The 21,317-nt window shown below is 38.0% G+C and overlaps 2 protein-coding genes across 3 annotated transcripts in view; both read right to left on the bottom strand.

The window, feature by feature from the left end:
- LOC144433903 (DNA-directed RNA polymerase III subunit RPC2-like) overlaps positions 1-4,521 on the bottom strand; it is a 22,316-nt gene extending 17,795 nt beyond the window's left edge. The window contains exons 1-6 of the mRNA XM_078122301.1: positions 4,391-4,521; positions 3,421-3,510; positions 2,427-2,491; positions 1,388-1,564; positions 722-931; positions 457-538 (exon numbers count right to left, since the gene is read on the bottom strand). Of these exons, the coding sequence (XP_077978427.1) occupies positions 457-538; positions 722-931; positions 1,388-1,564; positions 2,427-2,491; positions 3,421-3,510; positions 4,391-4,462 (696 nt within the window). The 5' untranslated portion in view covers positions 4,463-4,521. The remainder of the gene's footprint in view (positions 1-456; positions 539-721; positions 932-1,387; positions 1,565-2,426; positions 2,492-3,420; positions 3,511-4,390) is intronic.
- A 2,575-nt stretch (positions 4,522-7,096) lies between these two features.
- Positions 7,097-15,055, bottom strand: LOC144434054 (secreted frizzled-related protein 5-like). Of its 2 annotated transcripts, none has more exons than XM_078122506.1 (3): positions 14,318-15,055; positions 11,546-11,632; positions 7,097-8,793 (listed from the first exon to the last, which is right to left on the bottom strand). In XM_078122506.1, exons 1-3 carry the CDS (start codon positions 14,880-14,882, stop codon positions 8,492-8,494), a joined length of 954 nt encoding a protein of 317 aa, XP_077978632.1. In that variant the 5' UTR covers positions 14,883-15,055; the 3' UTR covers positions 7,097-8,491. The 2 variants fall into 2 exon arrangements, with proteins under 2 accessions (XP_077978632.1, XP_077978633.1); XM_078122507.1 differs by having other exon boundaries at positions 11,546-11,620.
- Positions 15,056-21,317: the final 6,262 nt, after the last annotated feature.

The raw sequence follows: 21,317 nt of genomic DNA, 5'->3' as shown, positions 1-21,317 counted from the left end.
TTTCTGAAATGTACCAAATATACCTTTTCTGGCAAAAGAAGACACAGAGATGCTTCAGGTAAATTCTGCCCTCTAGTGGTAGTTATAAGAAAGGCACCAATAGACCTTTCCTACAGGAAATTTGCCTTCTTAACTGGGAATCATATTAATGGTCTACAGAAACGATATAAACAGACCTTTTCTGATAAATTGCACTATGTAGCATTAGCTGAAGAATATCCAACAGATCAAACAAATAAACTTTTTTCATGTACATAATTTATCAATAAAAAATACCACATTCCACAGGACCAAAACAAATATATTTTTCAAGTATGCCATGTAACATATCACATCATCTTGCCTTATTTGAAAATAAATCGGAAAGCAAAAAGATCTTTCAAGTTATGAGTATTGTAAAAATTTCAGTATATCTAATGTTTATCAAAACATTTATCACACTAAGTATTTCCTTACCTCTGATACTGTGTTATGTTTTAGATAATATTTTCCTTTTTTGATAATGACATTTGTTCTACTTTTCCTCTCATGTGTGGAACTGTAAACAGACCAAAAAACAAATTTATACAATGGCACAGCTCAAAACAGTTGATATGAAAGTAAATATTTCTAAATTATCTCTTTCATACAATTGTTTGTTGATGAGACAAAATAAAAAAAAAAAAGTTTGTACACATTTATTCAAAAAAGTGTCGAACCAAAACTATGTCTTTGATCTTACCTTGTGACAGAGCAGGTGACTAATTTTTTACGATCGGATTCAACAATCATTCTATTCTTCGACAGTTGTTCTTGGATCAAGATAACCTTCTCAACACCTTTACAAATAAAATAACCCCCTGGATCAATTGGGCATTCATTTAGTTTGGCTAACTCAGCTGGTGACTTCCCTGACAATACACAGTTAGAGCTTCTCAGCATGATCGGCATTCTGTCAGAAATCAGAGAAAGAAAAATCATGAGCAAATTCTACTTTGTTAACAATGTCAATAACGCATCAAAAGTCACTGCAATCCCTGATCAAGAACGAACAGGGGCATAAAATTTTCCTGGAATTCCTTGTTGGTTTCTTGATCAAAATAAAGTCACACTCCAAACAACATCATTTTGTGCAACATTATTATCAGAACAGTTGCCAACCCCAAGCTCTCATTCCTATTGGTAGATTGTTCCTCATGACCCTTTCTTGACCTTTAGTGTACACATTTATTCAAAAAAAATAAAACAAACCTTCCTATTGGTACATTGTTCCTGATGACCCTCTAATGACCCCTAGTGCACACATTTATTCAAAAAAGATAAACAAACCTTCCGATTGGTAGTTGTTCCTGACAACCTTCTGTTGATCCCTAGTTAGCTTATTTATTCAAAAAAGGTTTAAACAAACCTTCCTATTGGTAGATTGTTCCTGACGACCCTCTGTTGACCCCTGGTGTATTCAATATCCACTGTGATTGGTGCAGAGTAGGTCATGTCTCGTAGTCGACATTCATGAGGTGAAATAGGTTTTGTAATATTGAACCCTTCTTCTACATCTGGCATACCCACATAAATATTCAAATATCTAAAGAAAAGAAGAAATAATATATTCTCATTTAGAATATCAGCAATTTGGTGCTTAGGCAAAAAAAAATGTTACAAATGATTGCTTCCGATATTACATGACTTAAGAAAATAGAGTAGGTAGGTCAGGATTTGATTTTACTTTTCTTTTCTTTCTTTTTTAATCACTTTGACCCAAAGACGCAATACTTGTTCATTGAAATACTTCTGTAACAGTTGATGAGATGTAAAAGAAGTAAATGAAGACAATTATGTGATTCAGAAGTAGACAAACACAATATACAGACTGTGCTTTTACAGTCTACGGTTTCTCTCTGGAATGTGAGTTTTCAAAAAGTAGCAAAGCTACTTTGGCAAGAAAATCTACAGGGAAATTGAAGTAAAATGTCATAATTTTACCTTTTTGCATGTAAAAAAAAAGTGTAGGATCGGTGGCTTAAAACTAGAGTCGGTCATGTTTAATATTGGAAACACAATTTTTTTTTTGCCTTACAGTATATGAATAATAATTGTGTTAGCAAAGCAATTTTTTGGATCATCTCTCTAGCTTTACAGAGTTCTTGCTTATGGTTTAGAACCCAACAATTGGTATAGGTTACAGAATCCCTGGAACCTACATAGGTTATAAAACGCTAGAACTTGTATAGTTACAGAACCCTGCATCTTGCATTAATGATAGAACGTGCAATGTGTCTGGGTTATAGAATTTCAAAATCTAATTAGATTGAAGTATAGTTTCATTTTGTAACTATCTTAGTTAGCTGAAACCTGACTCTCTGCTGTCATATATAACAACAACAATTACTTAAGTAAAACAGTGGTAAAGTACTATTAAATGTAACAAGGATAAACTCCAAACATACTTCATATAAAACATAGGATCGGCATCACTGGTAATTTTCTCATTAGCTTTCATTATCTTCTTGATCTGAAATTCAACAACCAATGAAATGTTAGAAGTATCGTTTATTAGAGAACATCAATATGAAGATTAGTGCTACTGCATACACACACACACACACATATATATATTTACCATTAATTTACTGTGAATTTATGTGGGGTTGATTAATACTGTTCTGAGGTGATTATCAATACATTTAGGTCATATTAATCATGCAATCAGCTGACTTCCTTTTAGTGGTACCAAATACAAGTGCACACACACTTTACAGGTAATCATCAGTGTTGCGTCCCAGTTAGAGTAATATGTGTAAAATGATGAAATGTTCAAGTAGAGGTCGTCTATTTCAATATGGAAAAAGCCTAAGTGAAGACTATCGTCAACAAATAGTTACAGAATTGGAAGTCAGTGGATGTAACAAAACAAGTGGAGTGTGTTGGTAGTTTTTCAAGGGTAGCAGAGAAAATGTCTGTCCACGTTACTACAGTAAAGAACGTGTGGACAAAATAGTTTTTGTGGATTTTTGTGAATTCCACCCTTGACGGATGGTCTATGTATGTTAAAGCCTACTAAAATCAAATTCAACTTTTAGCTCCAAGTTCAAAAAAATCTACAATGCATAAGCTTACACTTGATTTTTATGTTACAACATGACTACTTTCACAGACATAAACAAACTGATAAGATAGTCGCGTGACCCTACATCAGAAGGGACCCAGTGTTGTTTTTGTATAGATGTTGTCAGTTCAATAGTGAGAAGAAGTAGACTTTTTTCGGCACCTTCAAAACCAGTTTTCATTGTCCACCACTAACTGATAAAACGATGTTCTGATCACAGGCGTTTCTATATAATTCCTGCAATGGTTGTAAGTATACAAGGAGTTATAGATAACTTAATGCCTGACTGACTGACTGACTGACTGACTGTGACTGACTGACTGACAGCTGCTTACCTCCACATTGATGAAGTAATTAAAAGAATCAATGTGTTGTTTCACTAGGCCTTTTACTTTCAGAAATGCTGGCAGCAGTTTCCATTTTTCCTAAGAATGAAATATAGGAATAAATACTTTATACATATTAATCGTTGAACTAAGACAGACAAACAGACAGAGACACAGACAGACAGACAGAGACACAGACAGACAGACAGACAGACAGACAGACAGACAGACAGACAGACAGACAGACAGAGACAGACAGACAGACAGACAGACACACACACACACACACACACACACACACACACACACACACACACATGTATGAGCGACAACAGGCAGGCAGGTAGATAGGTAGACAGAAATGTGTGCACACATGAACAACAGACATCATGCATGCGCATGGGCACACAGACAGACAGACAGACAGACACACAGACACACACACACACACACACACACACACACACACACACACACACACACACACACACACACACACACATCCATACAATTATATACATGTAGACACAGACAACAATACACCCTTAGTTCTATTCGTTATGGCTACAATTTGACAATGGAGTACATCAATACTTTCTTCATACTTTATTTGCATGGTCTGAGTATAAAGAGGAGTAGAAATGGGCGAGTTCTTCGTAACGTCCGTTAAAGTCCATTTCAAGTTTTAGTTGTCTGGTTTATTTGGTCAAATTTTTTTGTTTACAATAATTAACTTACAATAATTGGGTCATAAATTCAAGGTTTAATCATTGCATTCAAATACATAATAGTCAATACTTTGCGCAAAATGAAACAAAACCCAGTGGCCCATAAATATTCGTGATCGATCGTGTAAAGTACCGAGAATGGGACGAGTGCATGGACCTCGAGTGACAACACATGTTGCAATAATGTGGCACACTATTGCGCGCATGTTGCGAGTTGTATATTGTAAACTGTATTTCAGGAAGATACTCACCGGTACGGTGTTAATAGGGGCTGCCAACGACTCTTGTTCGCCTTCTCCTATCAAATCACTCAGACTTGCCATATTTCGTGTAAAGTTCTTTGCACATTTACGATTTATTTAAACTGTATGTGAGTCGGTCACATTTCGATGGGGGCTGCCATCTTGGATTTTCAATCCCGTCTGGCAACACCATGAAAACAAAGTAATATTACCATGTACCGTTGGTGGCGTTTCTGCAATTTTAATAACGTTGATAAAAGCTTTTTACGAAAATTGCTAAGCACCAGTGATGGATTTGTACATTAATCCATCTGATTTAGAAATAACAAATATATGTTCATATGTCTAGGTCATTTGGATCGAGGCTTTAGGGAATAAGCTTATTGTTCATTTTATCTCCAATGTATGATCATCCTTGCAAACCCCGACAATTAACAATACTACTTCCCAGCTTAGGGACCGGTCAGTTTCTCCAGCCTGGGAGAGGGGGTGGATTCTTAAATGGGGCCGACAAAAAGTGTGACCCCCCCCCCCCATCATTTAATTCTAAAACATGATAACCCCCACCCCCCACCCCCACCCCCACCCCCATATAATATTCACATGACAGATATTTTTTGATCGTGACTCAGTGTGGACTGCTTGACTGTCTTGCATCCACTTTATAAGATCCCGGGTTAGCACTATCATAATTATAATTATTGACTACACAGGGTAAATATATTCCAAAACGAGTTTAATAGCAGTAAAAGGTAGGGGGAAGCTTGAGAAGGGAATATGTACATCTCTTATGGGGATCCTAGGGGGTCTCCCCCTAGAAGCCCAGGCAGTTTTTAACTCTGAAAAGTCAATTTTGAGACTATTCAGATATTTTCAGAAAAATAATTTCCAAACTTTACAAGACAGCACCAACATGTAAAAAGCAACTACATCGGGTTGAAATACTTTTGAAATATACTTTGATAGCATCTTGACAGTAAGAGGGGAAGAGCTTGAGACTGGGATATGTCCACCTCATGTTGGGGGGTCCGAGGGGTCTCCCTCTAGAAGCCCTGGAGGATTTTTACTCTTAAAGCCAATATTTAGGCTATTCAGACCCTTTCAAGCAACAACTTAATCCATGCTTTACAAGACAGCACCATCAAGTATTAGAAAATATTCTTTATAACTTACATAGGGTTAAAATATGTTCTTAAAAAGTTATTTATGGCATCATTATAGTAAAGGTCAGCACATCTAATGGTAGTATCATTGGTAGGGGAGATTTGGAGTTTAAGGCAATTTTAGACTACCTTGGCAAACATTCCACATCTTTAAAAGACAATGTCATCTCAAATTAGAATAGGGTGAAAATATTTAAGAAAAGTTTAATACCATTATGACAGTAAAAAGGTTGTTGGTGCATCTGATTGTTGGTTGAATGCATGAGTGACCTCTGGGGGTGAGGGAGTCCTTGGGGTTTTCCCTATGGCAGATCTGGAATTTTTTGCAATGTTTAGGTTATCCATAGCCTTCGAGGTAATATTTCCAAGAAAATGAAATGAGTTTTCCATGAAAAATGGGCCTGTAACATTGGTATTAATTAATATTCCATGTATATTAAAGTCATCGGTATATTAGAGAACTTTAGGTGGCCATATACCTAGTGTATAATATAAACTGGAATCTAATGAGATGTGGTGATTTGTAGTGTCAATAACATGTAGTGTCCAAAATAGAAAGTGTATTAAACCCTTCTGACAAGTTCATACTGACGAGTAGAACAATTTAGATTAACTTCTTTTATAAACTATCTATGAAGATTACCATTTCGAAACCTTCAAGTTCACTTTTGCCCCAAAGTGAAATATAAGTGAAGCACTGATTGTGAAACAGCCAAGCATTTACATGACATGTTCTGTAACTAGTGTGGTAGCTAGGTAATACATGTATCTATGTATATGTATAGTTATGTTTGAAATAATAAGTAATATTAAAGAATTCATGTAAGAAACAGGGACAAGAACATATATTTACATGATGTACTACATTTCAAACAAGGCTATATGCTATTGTAGAAAAGGATTTTTTTCTTCCATCACAATCCAAAACACAGTGACCCCCCCCCTCCATCCACAGTTTTAAAAACAGCATGACCCCCCCCCCTACTGCCAATTTCAAAAACATGGTGACCCCCCCCCCCCCTACAAATCCATCCCCCCGGCCGAAGGAACTGACCTGTCCCTTAATATGTATGGATCACGTACACCAAATCTAGATCTTCTATTGCTCTATAGTGATAAAGATTTCAATTTATACATGCCGAGTCATACAGAACTACATGTCAGTGTTGTCTTTTCCTTTTTACACATGGCCTACAGTTTACACATAATCCCCGGATGTAAGGGTTTTATTTGTTTTGTTTCCAAATACATGTATACTTACATGTAATCCGAAGACAATGGGAAGAAAAATATTTGTAAAAGTTGAGCATATTTTCCTCCCAAAAATTTGAAATTCAAAACATTTAAAGGTTATGAGACTAACAAATATCCCAGGGGACTGATGCCAGTCTATGTTTGTACACACACACACACACACACACACACACACACACACACACACACACACACACACACACACACACACACACACACACACATCCATCCAGACTTTCCCATTCAAAATCAATTCAAAATTCAAAAATCATAATTGCAAGTGTTTTAATACTGGCAAATGGATTTTCCATGGTACATAAAGTAAGTGTCATATTCATTCGACAGAAATCAATCATTGTTATCGTATTACACGTAATTACACATAAGATAACACAATAATCAATTATTCGTAAAATCAGTACCCCTAAACAGCACACGAAAAAACAAAGTGAAACATTTCCATACAATAATCTGTCTAGCCCTCCCGTCTTGAGTTGAAACGTACACCTCAGACATTGTCTTAGATCCGACAACGTGGTGGCGTGCTTCGTAAAAGAGAGAGCGAGAGATATCCGGTAGTGATCGCCTCATCAGTCAAGATGAAGATCTCGGCATTTCTGGCGACGTGTGTTATTTGCACGTTAGAAATTTAAGGGAAGTGTGGTCATGCGAATGAAAGTCATGCATAAGATTATGAGACCTCATTGGTATCGTGACGGTCTGTCCAGAAAGCTAGGCTTCCTACAAATACTAAAAGTGTAAATTCTTCTAAATATAAGATGGAGAAACAAAAACTACGTGCTTCTAGAACACGCCATTAATCAGTAATAAATATTTATATCAAGATATAGCTATACTCTCTGTAAAGATAGAAAATAGATTTCAATGCTATCATATCCGACTTCTTATATATGTCTTTCGATGGTAAAAAAAAACACATGATGTATCAACCCTACTTCGCTATTAAAAGCACCAATTTAAGCCGTTAAAAAGCGATCAAAATGGTAAATTAAGTATTCTGTACATTTAAAAAAATCTGCAACTTTTCTAAATTCTTTATCTCGAGTGATAGCTTCTAAAAGTTCAATATAGAGATAGATTTTTTTAAAAATTGCACTTTGCACCGCCATATTGGCATTAGCGCCCTCTATGGCCAAGACGGTACAAAATTGTACGCACCTGCTCGTTTCTTCAAGATCTTTGGGTTTTTGCATAAGTATCTTTTATCTAAAGTGGGCAACCTTTTTAAGACGAAGAAACACTTGGTCACCTTTTAGATTGTGCAGTTAAAGGGTGCAAGAATTCTATATAAAAATATAGGGTGACACGCAAGGCAGTGCGTGAACAAAAAGAGAAAAACGTTATGTTGCCAATATCAAAAAATGTTGAAAAGATTCAGCTTTAATATGTGAGCTTGTGTATAGTTTAAGTTCTTCTCCTCGACTGTAATGCTAAAATTGCTACTATTCCCAGAACGCTGTTATAAACTTATTTGACCCTTGGGCGTTCCATTTTACAACATTTCTCATTATTTCTTATGCTAATTATATATATAAAGTGAAGCAGGGTTTTGATACATACATCCACATGTCTCTCGTAAGGACTACTGCATATTCGACATGTCGTCAAAAAAAGTGCCCGATTAAAAATCTGAGAATTGGAATTCGAAAAGTCTTTCCCATATTCTTGTAATCTAACATGAGGGGTTACGGAACTGACGAGTTGTTCGTCGGAAATCACGCGATTTCAACCATGGCATCACAAATGTAAAATGCAACTTTTTGTCCACTTTTTTCCCCATAATTAGGTAGGTGTTTTTGTTTTCGGAGAGAACGTCGCAGTTACAACTTGCCCCGCCATCTAAATACAGAGTCATTTTCGCCGTATCTTTCTTTTTCAGTTCTCCTCGCTTGTAAAATTTTTTCTTCTTCCCCTTGGCGGTGAATTTTAAATTCGCTTTGGCCTTCTTCCCTTCAGAGATCTTAGTCTTCACAACTGTAAAATAATATGGAAAAAGTTTTGATGAGATTAAATAATAATAAAATTACGTTGAGTAAGGCTGTGGTCAGAATTTGTTGCAGGGGGGCTGGGAGAAAATGGGGGTCACGAAAAAATGGGGTCAAAGGGGAGGCATGAAAATTCTGACTATCTGAAAGGGGGAGCACGACATATTTTGTTCATTATTTGTTCTATATTATTGAACCAAATTAAACATCAGGAGTGGTTGTTTACCGAAAACATTTGAAAATTTCTTGCGGGTGTGTTTGTGTATGGCTTAATTCCCCCCCCCCCCCACTTTCTCTCTCTCGCTGTCTCTCTCTGTCTCTCTCTGTCTCTGTCTCTGTCTCTGTCTCTCTCTCTCTGTCTCTCTCTCTCTCTCTCTCTCTCTCTCTCTCTCTCTCTCTCTCTCTCTCTCTCTCTCTCTCTCTCTCTCTCTCTCTCTCTCTCTCTCTCTCTCTCTCTCTCTCTCTCTCTCTCTCTCTCTCTCTCTCTCTCTCTCTCTCTTGTGTGTCTGGAGAAATATATCCTTATAGCTTAAAATGTAGACAATACAGCCATAATAATTTACTGGTAGAAAAATTAGGGTGTTGAAGATATGTTTCAAGTAATCCGTGGCTTTCAAAGTGTCAGCCTTTGGTTTGAAATGTTATGCCACTAAATGGCCTCGTTCTACATGTCCTTATTTTAATTGCTCATCGTGGGAGGGGGTTACACCCTCCCCGCCCACTAGCTACGGGGGTGCTGATTCTGCCCAAAATCAGATTGAAAGAGAAAACTCTGCAGTATATCCAAGTACAAATTTTCGCAAAGCCCACATCTGTTTGCAAAGAAATCTCTTATTGTTAGGTATGGACGCTGAAGTCGATTGCCAGTTATTTTAATGTAGTGTACCATACAATTGTACCTCTCCAGATTGCGGGAAGTGGAAGGAGGTACTGTATAAATTACACATATTAAAATCTGTGTAGCCTGCAGGGACTACGAAAATTCAATAGATTCATTTCGGAGGAGAGCATGAATTTTAGAGAGCGAGAAGGGGGGTGGGGGCATGCGATTAAATAATTGACCCCCTCTGTAGTAAATTCTGACCGCAGCTAAGCTTATACTAACAATTTCCATAGAAAAAGGTGATACAAATTAATATGTAGATTGACTTTAAGGCCGAGTTTAGGATCGGACAGACAGACAGACAGACAGACAGACAGACAGACAGACAGACAGACAGACAGACAGACAGACAGACAGACAGACAGACAGACAGACAGACAGGCAGGCAGGCAGGCAGGCAGGCAGGCAGGCAGGCAGGCAGGCAGGCAGACAGACAGACAGACAGACAGACAGACAGACAGACAGACAGACAGACAGACAGACAGACAGACAGACAGACAGACAGACAGACTGACAGACAGATTGTTCGGCTCAAAAGAAAAACCCAAACTTGCGTAGTAGTGAGGGACACTGCCACCTTTTCACGAATTCGTCATAAAGTCTCCCACACTTGAAATTTTCACAGTCGTATTTTTTATTCTGACTCCCTTCTTGGTGAAATCCGGACCATTGTTTGTTTTTGCTTTTCAAAAAATTCAACGTGTACGCCTCAAGGCTTACAATGCTCAGTGACATAATAGAGACACAGAAAGCCTCCAAACTGGCGGCGGTATCCTCAAACCGACGGTTAAGAAAGGGGAAAAGGGCCGACAAAAACAGTCATTTAGACTTGTTTGGAATTAGTATTCAAGCGGCGGATTCATTCTACCACTCGACTCTCCTTGAATTCAATGAATGTTAAGCATTTTTCGGATTTCCACAGGGAATTCTCCGGCATGTATTGTCTGTCTGTACTATATGGCTTCCAAACAGCTTCTGTGCAATGAAGCATTCCAAATTGGAGGAAACAAATAATAACACACCCATTTGATAAATGGACGTTTTTGTTTTTGTTGGAGTCGATACGAAGACTTTGGGTTGTCAGAGAGAGAAAATCGTAGCTTTGGGGCAAAAAAACGTCAGACTACGGAGTGTCGTGGATCTATTAGTTCGTATGCATCGCTGACTCGAGGTCCAGTGCCCGAAAAGCCGGGGGTTAACTTTACTTTAGTCACTAATCGATACCAACATATACATTCAAAAGAACAGGTGTGAGCGCATTTCCTGTGACGTTTTTTTTTCTTTAATTTTGAAATCCGAGTTGGGTTTTCTCGGTGGATGACTTTCCTCTACCACCTACGTCTGCTGGTGTATATTTATATTGGCAGGGTATTAGACAGCTTCAAAGCTTTCCCGTATGTTTATTTTGAAGCAAACAGTTGTCTAGTCATGTCGAAGGTTCTTTTAATGTTTCTTTTCAATCTAGAGAAGACTGTAGCCGGTACTTTCAAAAAAACAAATGAAGGCTGTAGAACTTTTGTCACACTATGCCGGTAAGCCCTGCTGTGGGCGGCAAATCGTATTTGTACTAATTTGCAGAACTAATATGCAGAAAATTGGTTTTGATTATTTCAAACAGAGAAATGTGTTCCTTATTTCTTCAGCTTCTGAGACCCCCGTGAAATTCGTCGGGGGGGGGGGGTCAATTAGGAGCAACTTAAAGGGTATGACAATAAAATGAAAGGGATGACACACACACACACACACACACTAATTCGTGAAATTCGTAACACACAAATATACATACAAAACATACTAACGCTGCAATGTAACGGTATATGTTTATCTATCTTGTAGTTTTAAAAGATTTGAAACGTACCGAAGTCGGCGTTACAGAATTCTTCCATAATTTTCTCCTCCGTCGCCTCTTGATGACATTCTGAACAGACTCCGTCTGTATCTGAACCTGTTGTAAAAAAAATCACAGGAATAAAACTACGTTAAAGCTATTTACCATCGCACAGGTGGTACTGTCAGATGCTCTTTTCAATTGAGTTGTCCTGTCTTACAATAGTAAAATACTTCAATGCTAGGGGTTACACGTGGAGTTCCTTGCATACGCCTGCTAAAATGAGAGATATACTATATAGACAGACAGCTCCGTTCTTTTGTTCCTCTGCAATAACCTGTGACTCGGGTGGACTTTTACGGTTTTTATGGAATGAAAACAATAAGGGTAGTTACGCAGTGTGGAACTAATTGTAAACCAATGAAAGGGGAGGGCATTTTACACCTTCCCACAAAGAAACCCAACTGGTCGCTTGACAGCTTCTATCCCCCTGCTGCGATTATTACTGGCTTGTTGACCGGTTGCGCTGCATGACACCCGATTCCATATTTAAAAATCCGGGGATATTTTCACGTCTTTTTTTCGCTAAATAGCGAGTCCAGTCCTCTGTTTTTACTGGAGGTGCACAATAAATAAACTCGAGGATGCCACTGTGCATATATTATCTTCATATTACCATGAAGAATTTCTTTATTCGATATTTGTTTGACAAGCTCGTTCTGAAATGATGGGTGAGTGGTTAATACTATACGCTGGGCAGGTTTGTTCAGACCCTACAGCAAACTAGCACAATCGTACGTTTTTCATGTTTGAAATTTGACCGTTAAAGTACATGCGCTATTTAAAGAGTAGAATCGGCTTAGGCACCTGTCATTTTTGACATTATCTGCCGAAGAAAATCGGTTTAGTGGAGTAATTTTTACGGTCTGTGGCGTTGTTGTATTTAGTTGAATTAAATGTGAGTAACACATGTCAAATCGGAGAGCGCCCGAACCGAATCTCAAATTACTCGCCAACGTGTTAGGGCACTGACAGCTGACACGTATCGAACAGTTTAAACTATAAATGGTAAAACGTCATGACTGAGTTCGGCGTACAAATTGACAAATTTACTGAAACGTATCGACGGGGCTTTCTCGTTCCACTTTTTAAACAGAAACACCGACGATCTTGACATTTAACCCACTTTGAATTGATTGAAGTTTCATGGACGTGGCAAAGGGCAGACTGTGACACAAAAGTGTGAATGTGAAGAATTCGTGTTGTATATATTGCAGGATAAACTAGGAATTCCATCACTGTCAGGAGTAAAATTTCACTATAACATTCCAAATTAACCGATTCGTCAAATGACAAGGACTTTTTTCTATATAAAAAAAAACACACACACAAAAACGAAAAGTATTTTCATTAATTATCCGATAGTTCAACTATAGGCTGGGTTGTCAACGGAAATAGATATCCCGGCATGCATCAAGACCAGATGTTGAGATGTCGTTCATGATTCATCACTGACTTTACCATGTCTTCTTGTTATATTTAGGTTTAAAAGCAATTCATTCCAACGCATTTCTAGCTCTTCAATACACAAACTTAACCCCGTGTAAAAACGTGCATATTTTCGCTGTAACCTGATATCGGATTGTCTCTGCGCTGGTTTATTTATCGGCTCTTTGTTGAAACCGTTGTGTGCCGTATCTTGTCAACTGATATGATTTCTTTGTAGGCAGATAAGCAACACATTTTTTAAGGCAAAAAAAGTATAAAATTTAGCTATTCGACGAAAGAGAAATTACGGCGGGTTTTTGTAGGTTCAACAGCAAAACCCCATGTTCTGTTTTTTAAGGGTAAAATAACGATCAAGGCGCCGACGTGAACTGTTAACATGATCCTAAGCAGTTCAACGAACCAACTCAATGATGAAAGATATGTGTCAACTCAAACACGTTGGGGATACGAATGAATGATACTAGTGCTGACCAAATCTACGACCGGAACAGTCCCACATGTCGGTACAGCTTGGCATTTAAACTTATATTTCCCTTCAAGTTTAAATAGCATATTTATGGTACAAAACTTCTGTTTTGACATACTCGAATTATTTACACAATACCGCGTTACTATCTTGCCTTTTTTTTCTTTTTTTTCTTTTTACAATTAACGGGATTTGTACAAACAATCTCCGAAGTTTATGACGTCACTAATTAGATAATCCCAAAACGACGGAATCTGAATGATTGAAGCGACTGGGGTCGACGAAATTAAGTTACTAGTATTGTTTTATTTGTGTATAGTCACGTGAACAGGTCTGTATTCAGAATGGCTAGTAGAACGGGCTTTGACAGACGGGACAGTGCAGTATTACACGACTACGAATCCCTTTTGTGCATACCGGACAATAATTTCGCATGGGAGTGCAAGGCGAAACGTAGTGCGTCTAGCAATGAAAAGGGCATGGAGGTCGCTTCTTGACTAGAAAGCAGTGCTCCGATATTATGGTCCCAAATAAAATGTTCCCTTAGTAGCTGATTTATGAACTAAAATGCCACTAATGACTTATTGTCAGTCCTTTCAGGGCTTGTGTGAACATTTTCACAAGTACGATTGATTATGCACCTCCCGGTTTTCGCACTCACGGACCAAGAATAGCACACCTTTATACCAAAGTGTGGAGGAGCACGGCTCAGTTGACAGGCATATTAAGAAAACGTCGTGATTGTTAACAGATTTAAGTTTCACTAGCAACAGCCTTGAAAACCAATGTAATAAACGTATACCCGGGTATTGGATCCCCTAATTTACCTTTGCTGTCGCCTCCACCAATGTCTGGCAGACCTTCCCCTTCGTCGATAATTTCGACTCCTTCTTCTTCTGTGGGCTTCCCTTTCTCTGTTGAGTTTGTCATTCCCACTGTTATACAGAGATCATTGTCAAGTGGTAATTTAGTGCATCGCAACATCTCCGGCCATGGATATCCGTTCGTCATCATAATTGGCGAACATTTCTCTTTGACACTCTCGCATAATGAACGACATGGGTAGATTGGACGGTCCAGACAGACAGGCGCGAACAATGAACAGAGGAAAATTTGAGTGCTTGGATGACATCTCTGGGTCAGCAGTGGTACCCAACTAGCTGCCTGTTGTTTCACTTCGTCTAAACTGTCATGTTCTAATAAATTGGGCATTCTCATTTGATTATAGCCTATGTTTTTACAAAGTCCCATATTACTCGGAATGGGTACACATGTTGGTATGGTAATACGGCCACTTAAATCCACTCCATAACACGACACCAGCCTGACGTCTTGAAAGATGAAAAAACACAGTGCGTAGGTAAGGCACACTCTGACTAGCGACATCTTCATTTTATAAAGGCTGTCGAAAATACCAATGTCCACTTCGTAGAATTATTCCGAATGGAAAAGTGTTGTCCCTGGTACTACCTGTGTAAAAACACCGTTGGCTGATTCCTACGACATACGTAGCGACAGAAGACAGTAACACCGACCGCTTACTGGTTGTTTTTAAGCCAGCTCGTATACTGGCAATTTAGAACTTAAAATGACAAAAGAGTACAACAGCAAAACTTGTATAGCCTTGTGAAGTCTTGGTTCAGCACCATTCGTAGACAGGGGTGTTCACATCAATGTCTTTCGGCTGTCTTTCCGCGAAATCTGTTAAAACTTGAACCGGAAACTTTATCAGCTGTCGATTAAGAGTTGGTCGAGGCCTGCAGAACTACGCAGAGGAGTGTGCTCACATTTCGCATCGGTGTGATAAGACTGAGACGCCCTGCGTATTTTTATAGTGTGAAGCGTTAATTTGGGGCGGCGAACCAATCAGTTGATACGGTAGAGATAAGCTACTTTCAATCAAATAAGGTGTCAATCAAATTGGACAACTGTCCATCAGCGGTTGTAATGGCTCGTTAAGAAAGTGCCAAACTTCTATAAGGGCGATAAACAAAACACGACTCATTAGTTAACTTCCAACCAGAGTGGCCATACCTTTAGTCATGGTCGTAAGGGTGGTCTCAGTATGCCTATTGAAGGGATGTGTTTGGTCACACTCCCTACCACTTTGTTAGCAATTCTATGGGTACGGTATCATACAATGGTTCGGCCACAGCGGGTATAGTAAACGTAGATGCGAGATTTAACAAGTTTATCACAAAGTGTAGACAGTCAGTGTCGAACCGTGGCCGCGGGGAGGAATCTCATTTTTAAACAACCAACAGGGAGGGAAAGTTGCTCTCAAGAATAAAAGGAACTTACGGTGTATAATATCAACCGAAGTAATCAGATACCATCGCCAGTCAGATTGTCTGTCTGTCTGTCTGTCTGTCTGTCTGTCTGTCTGTCTGTCTGTCTGTCTGTCTGTCTGTCTGTCTGTCTGTATACCTGTCACTCACTCACTCACTCACTCACTCACTCACTCACTCATTCACTCACTCACTCACTCACTCACTCACTCACTCACTCACTCACTCACTCACTCACTCACTCACTCACTCACTCACTCACTCGAAAAACTACCTACTAGAATTCACCAGAGTTGCATTTTTTTTAAAATATGATTTAGTAGAATTCGAGATGGGTGTTTGTGAGTGGTTAGACCAACAGTAAGCAGAAGACTACCGATTAATAACACAAATCGATATTTGACTTTTTGAAACCCTGGTTTTATTTTTTTTCTAAGAGATTGTGTATATACGTGCCTGAAGTAATCATCCGTTTTTGCAGTAGATTTCTATCAAACACCAGTATATCAACAGAACATATAAAGGGTCGAGAAAATTACCCACGTTTAAAATAAACATGTCACCTTGGTAAATAAAGAGAAATGTACATGCATAATGAAACGAACACCCTTTAGTCAGTCCATAGAGGACGTAGTCCCCAAATTTTGCTTGATTAATTTACTGTCAAGTTCCTACGCACGGTAACCAGCTGTTCTAATGATATCACTCACTTAAAAGACACTTTTCATGTTATTGCCTAGTGAATAATAATGTACATAAAGACATGTCATAATAACGTAGACAATGGAGTTGCATGAGTTGATATTTCCACTCATGCATTCCCTCTTAATGGTAAGTTGTCAGTGGCTAATATATATATATATATATATATATATATATATATATATATATATATATATATATATATATATATATATATATATATATATATATATAATGACGTTGTGTTTGGTTAAAAAAGTTTACGAACTTGAAGTTCTATTGATATAGAAATAACTTCACGAAGTATACCAACGTGCTGAATTTTGTCACACGAGTACTTCTAGTATCCAAGAAGAATTTCCAACTAGCTACACGTTTTTGTTAAATTCGTTTTTGTAGATTTACATTTCGCTTGTTGTTTGTTTTTGTTTTGTTTTTCTCACAACGCATTGCTTGGCAGCTACGAATTGTGTCGACCGACTTCACTCTCAGTGTATATACAATACCAAACGAAAACACCACGCAGTTTAAAACCGGGGTTTTTTTCTGTACTGTTGAAAAGACTTGCTTGGGTTACTCTTGAAATGGAAATAACTGGTCAAATATAGACTGAATGGGGATTAGACCTAGCGATGAAAAAGAGTGGAAATATGAAAAGACCAACGGATGACAATAGCGGATAGTGTTTACAATTTAAAGTGACTAGCACTAGTTTGAACTTCTGTTGGCCGCAAACTTACTTTTACATGTAAAAGTCATAGACGATTTTTTTCCCTGCAGTATGTCACTGGATGACATAATGAAATACATATGGAAATAAAGTTATCAACTTATATTAATGATTTCCGGACAAAGGAGACGGTTCGTTTTTATATTACAAAACGAACAGACCTACTTTTCCCCAGGCAGTGCAATTAGATCTCCATCGCGGAGTCGGCGACTTGTGCTTTTTAATTGTGAACTAGTAAAAATTCATGTAACGCTTCGATAATATTGTGATGGTCCTACGTTTGCTGATTACTGGAACAAACAATTACATTTGAAATGTTTGTATCATTAATCTATGAAAAATAGATCTGGTGGCGAGCCCGAAAGACTTTGAAATAACACAGATACATGTTTTCAAAATTGAAGTGTTTTCTTAAATACATATAATTGTTATCGTTTCCACTGGAATGAGGTTTCGTGTTGTGATGGTATTTCCAACAAGTATGTTTTGTCTGTACATTATACTAGAAGTGGATCATGGTCCGTAAAAGGTCTGTTTTCTATCACTGTCTAAATAAATGTTTAATAAATAAATTTGACATCAAAAGTACGTCCCGTCCATGTTTGGATGGTGAAGTCACTCATTACGGAGCCCTGGTGGTCTCCTAGTACAAGGACACCACGTTAACGGGTCAAAGGTTACATTTGCAACTGAGAGAGGCTTTCCAGCCAACGTGGAAATTTCATCACCGAACGAACATCTGGAAGTGTCATTGAAGTCAGTGAGTAGGCAGCCGGTAGCTCGGGGACAAAGTTGCGCCTTAGCGGCAATATTTGAAATTAAAAATAACGACATGATTTACAAGTGGGATAAAACTTTACGTATTTCCCACAAATAAAAATAGTTTGGGGGAATGTATCGTGGGTATTTCTTCTAATATTCGAGTGAGCGGAGTTAAGATTCTTTCTGCTTCTAGCTCAGACTTTATTTCCACCGGTGGTAGTTATTGTGTTCAGTTTGTTTACGAATTAGCATTCATGGTCACACCATGCGTTGGACAGTGTAAAACTTGGAGTCCTAGTTTTTTTTTAACACTACCAGTCTTAGTAATCATGACGTGGGGTAGAATCCTAATTCTTCGACAACTGTTATTTGTTTTTACGTAGTTAACTAAAGCTCATGATGTGATCTGACGTTTATTACAACGAAGTTATTACTAGAGAGTGTATGGTGTGTGACCTTTGTGGAAGTTCTCACTAACGTTTATACTTTCAGCGTAGGTTAAAACTTTGTTTTTCACGACAGAGGCACAGGTCTTCGAACGTCCACATTCTTGTGTATCAAAATCAACCAATAGAATGTAACATAATGATTGGTATATGCTATAGTCACTCTGTCTGTCTGTCTGTCTGTCTGTCTTGCGACGACTGCCAGTGGGTGGTTATAGATACCTGTAATAATCTGTTTAAATATTTGATGGACGTGAGCGTGAGAGGCGGTCCTGTTGTATGGATAGGTGGGAAAAGGGAGGCAGGTTTGTCACGCCTTTTGATCGTCCCTAGTCAGTGGATTAAGAAATGAACTTATTGTGGGATCCTAGACACCTTGGACATTGTGTACAATACATCACTCGGCAGGATGCCATCAATTTAATGATGGTACCACAACGAAATTGAACAAATTACTTGGCCTATTAAGACGCCTAATTGGTCCAGGCAACGTGGCAGACACAGTACTTCATATTATCTAGGCAGGAAAACCATCAATGCAACCAATACAGTCACTGTGCGCCAGGATGTCGGCCAACATGGACAAATTGAGTAGTTGCTGCAGATATTGTGGTGTATCTTTTTCGTCTCTTGTTTCCCTTTTATTTTTTGAAGATAAAGAAAAAAGTTTTATCTTTAGGTATATTTTCTTACCAACGAGCAAACGACTAATGTTATAGGATACCAAGTGTCAAAACATGCCACACAATTATATCCCATAATATTACTTTTGAAAATCTAAAATAGAATCACTTGCCCTATATTACTGTGAGGTTGTTTCATTATTTATGTGATTTCGTTATTACATTATTTACGTTATATTGCGTTGTTTCGTTATGTGTGGAAGTACACACCGAAACTTTGAACTGTCAGGTGGGTGTGCAAACATGAATTTGCTTGATACATCAAAGTTCAAGACTTCTGGGAACATAAACTTGAAGATGGGAATGTGGGAAGTAGTACCACGGACTGGATTTATTGATATATCCATGCTCCATGAGATAGCCACTTGTCTGAGATCCTAGGTAACATTCAACAACTTGAAGTTATCTCGGATCATGGTATTGGTCAAAGAGATAAAACTGTCAGTTTATTTAAACCATTCCGTGGACATACAAATATGGGCGTTTTAGATTATCACAACAGAACTCTTAATACCAAAAAAACCCTACCCAACCACTGTAGATGGTTAATTTGTTCAAGGGTGCAACTCGTCGATATTTCCACTTTGACGGTGTAGTGTCCTCATCGGATTAGTCAGATTTTGTACCTGTATGCCTGATCGACGATAATGCCTTCTCAGGCCGTAACACAAACACAATGACAATGCCAACACCATTGTTATTGTCACTGTTTTGTCACGCCATTATTGAGAGTGTACAATTGTGTTTTTTCATCCCCTCTCACAGCTAGCTTTCTTTGTCAAGTCTAATTCTCACCTGTCAGTCAAATTCGTATCACCTTCTACATATTCACGCAGTTGTTACATTTTTTTTATCGAAACAGATTTTTTAACGCAGGTTGGTCATTGGTTTTATTACGTAAGGCTATGACATAATTCAAGATTCCTTGATTTGAATTTTTAGATCAAGAATAATTATGTTTTAAGAACTGGGCCGACGTAACATTGCATATGTAGAAAGATTTGACGTGTCAAAAATGTCGAGATAATATGTAACCATTAATACGCAGTGACCTGTAACGGGAAGAGATCGCATCTTAGTATAAATTTTCAACGAAACATTCCAAATTCGACTGAATAGCATTCGCACAAAAAGTTGAAATAAATTGAATAGCAATAAATAACAATTGCATTATATTCAATTGAAATACAATAAACAATACAAACATTCGCAAACGACGATGTGATAAAGAGTTTTACGGTAAATGAAGTAGCCAAAAAATGTAAATGAACACCGGCATACGAAGACAAACGCGGGGGTAAATTTATATTTTGTATACAAGAAACTTATAGGGAATCATGTGTACGTGTCGTACGGATTAATGGCTTGTTGTCCAGTAACAGGTGATAAGATTTACGCATTCATTCGGTATGGGGTCCGAAGCGATTCAGTATGGGGTCCGAAACGATGGAATTTTTCAGTACTTGTGCGTGTCCCACTTTTTTTTTTTGTCCCAAGTGTCGTCTTCATCTGTAATTCGACATCCTAAGCGGCGTTGGATATTAATTACCGTGTGGCATACAACTAAATGCATTAAAGTATCTAATAAAAGTTATCACGTACTATTTCACATTTTAGAGGCGCAATAAAGTTTAACGTCCCACGACACAATCCTGATCATTGCATCTAGACGACCGAGCTTTGATGATTGATCCAGGGCCTCTCTTTCATGTTTTCGTGCTGAACATCAAAATACAATCAAGGAAAAAAAACCAAAGTTCTGGTGAAATTATCCCATCCATCACTCAGATTGTTTCGAAACTTAAATTTCCTTGAAGCAAATAAAAAGGGTATAAACAGTTCATATTATTAAAACGTGGGGATCAAGTACCCAAGGTCCAAAGGAGTATAGCTAATAAGTTCTAGCAACGGTTCTATTGGAGATAAATGTCCATACTTTAATTTTCAATCTAGGAACAATATGTAATATTATCTCGCCAAGCTTTTTACTGTATTCCCGTTCTAGCAATGTTTACATGATTTTAATCATATCTGTATGACCATACTAACGTTGTCTACCCATTTGCGACGTTATTAAATGTCTTGCGCTTTGATGATGAAATATTGTTTTACGGGGTTTGTTACTTGTCTGTCTCCGCTTGTCTCTAGACTAATTACAGTATTAAACCAAACAATGGTGAAAAAATAAGACACAGCTTTAGACCGCCTTCCCTACC

This window comes from Glandiceps talaboti, chromosome 4, assembly GCF_964340395.1.
Source record: "Glandiceps talaboti chromosome 4, keGlaTala1.1, whole genome shotgun sequence".
In the NCBI taxonomy this organism is placed as follows: Eukaryota; Metazoa; Hemichordata; class Enteropneusta; family Spengelidae; genus Glandiceps; species Glandiceps talaboti.
Note: the sequence above shows the minus strand (reverse complement) of the source record. Positions and strands in the feature narration are given on the sequence as shown.

Bases quoted from the DNA above. Each gene is read 5' to 3' on its own strand.
- LOC144434054 (XM_078122506.1), bottom strand. From the start codon at position 14,882: ATGAAGATGTCGCTAGTCAGAGTGTGCCTTACCTACGCACTGTGTTTT. The intron at 11,633-14,317 runs GTAAATTAGGGG...TTTTTACAACAG, and splicing joins TGGTGGAGGCGACAGCAAAG to GTTCAGATACAGACGGAGTC. The intron at 8,794-11,545 runs GTACGTTTCAAA...ATTATTTTACAG, and splicing joins ATTCTGTAACGCCGACTTCG to TTGTGAAGACTAAGATCTCT.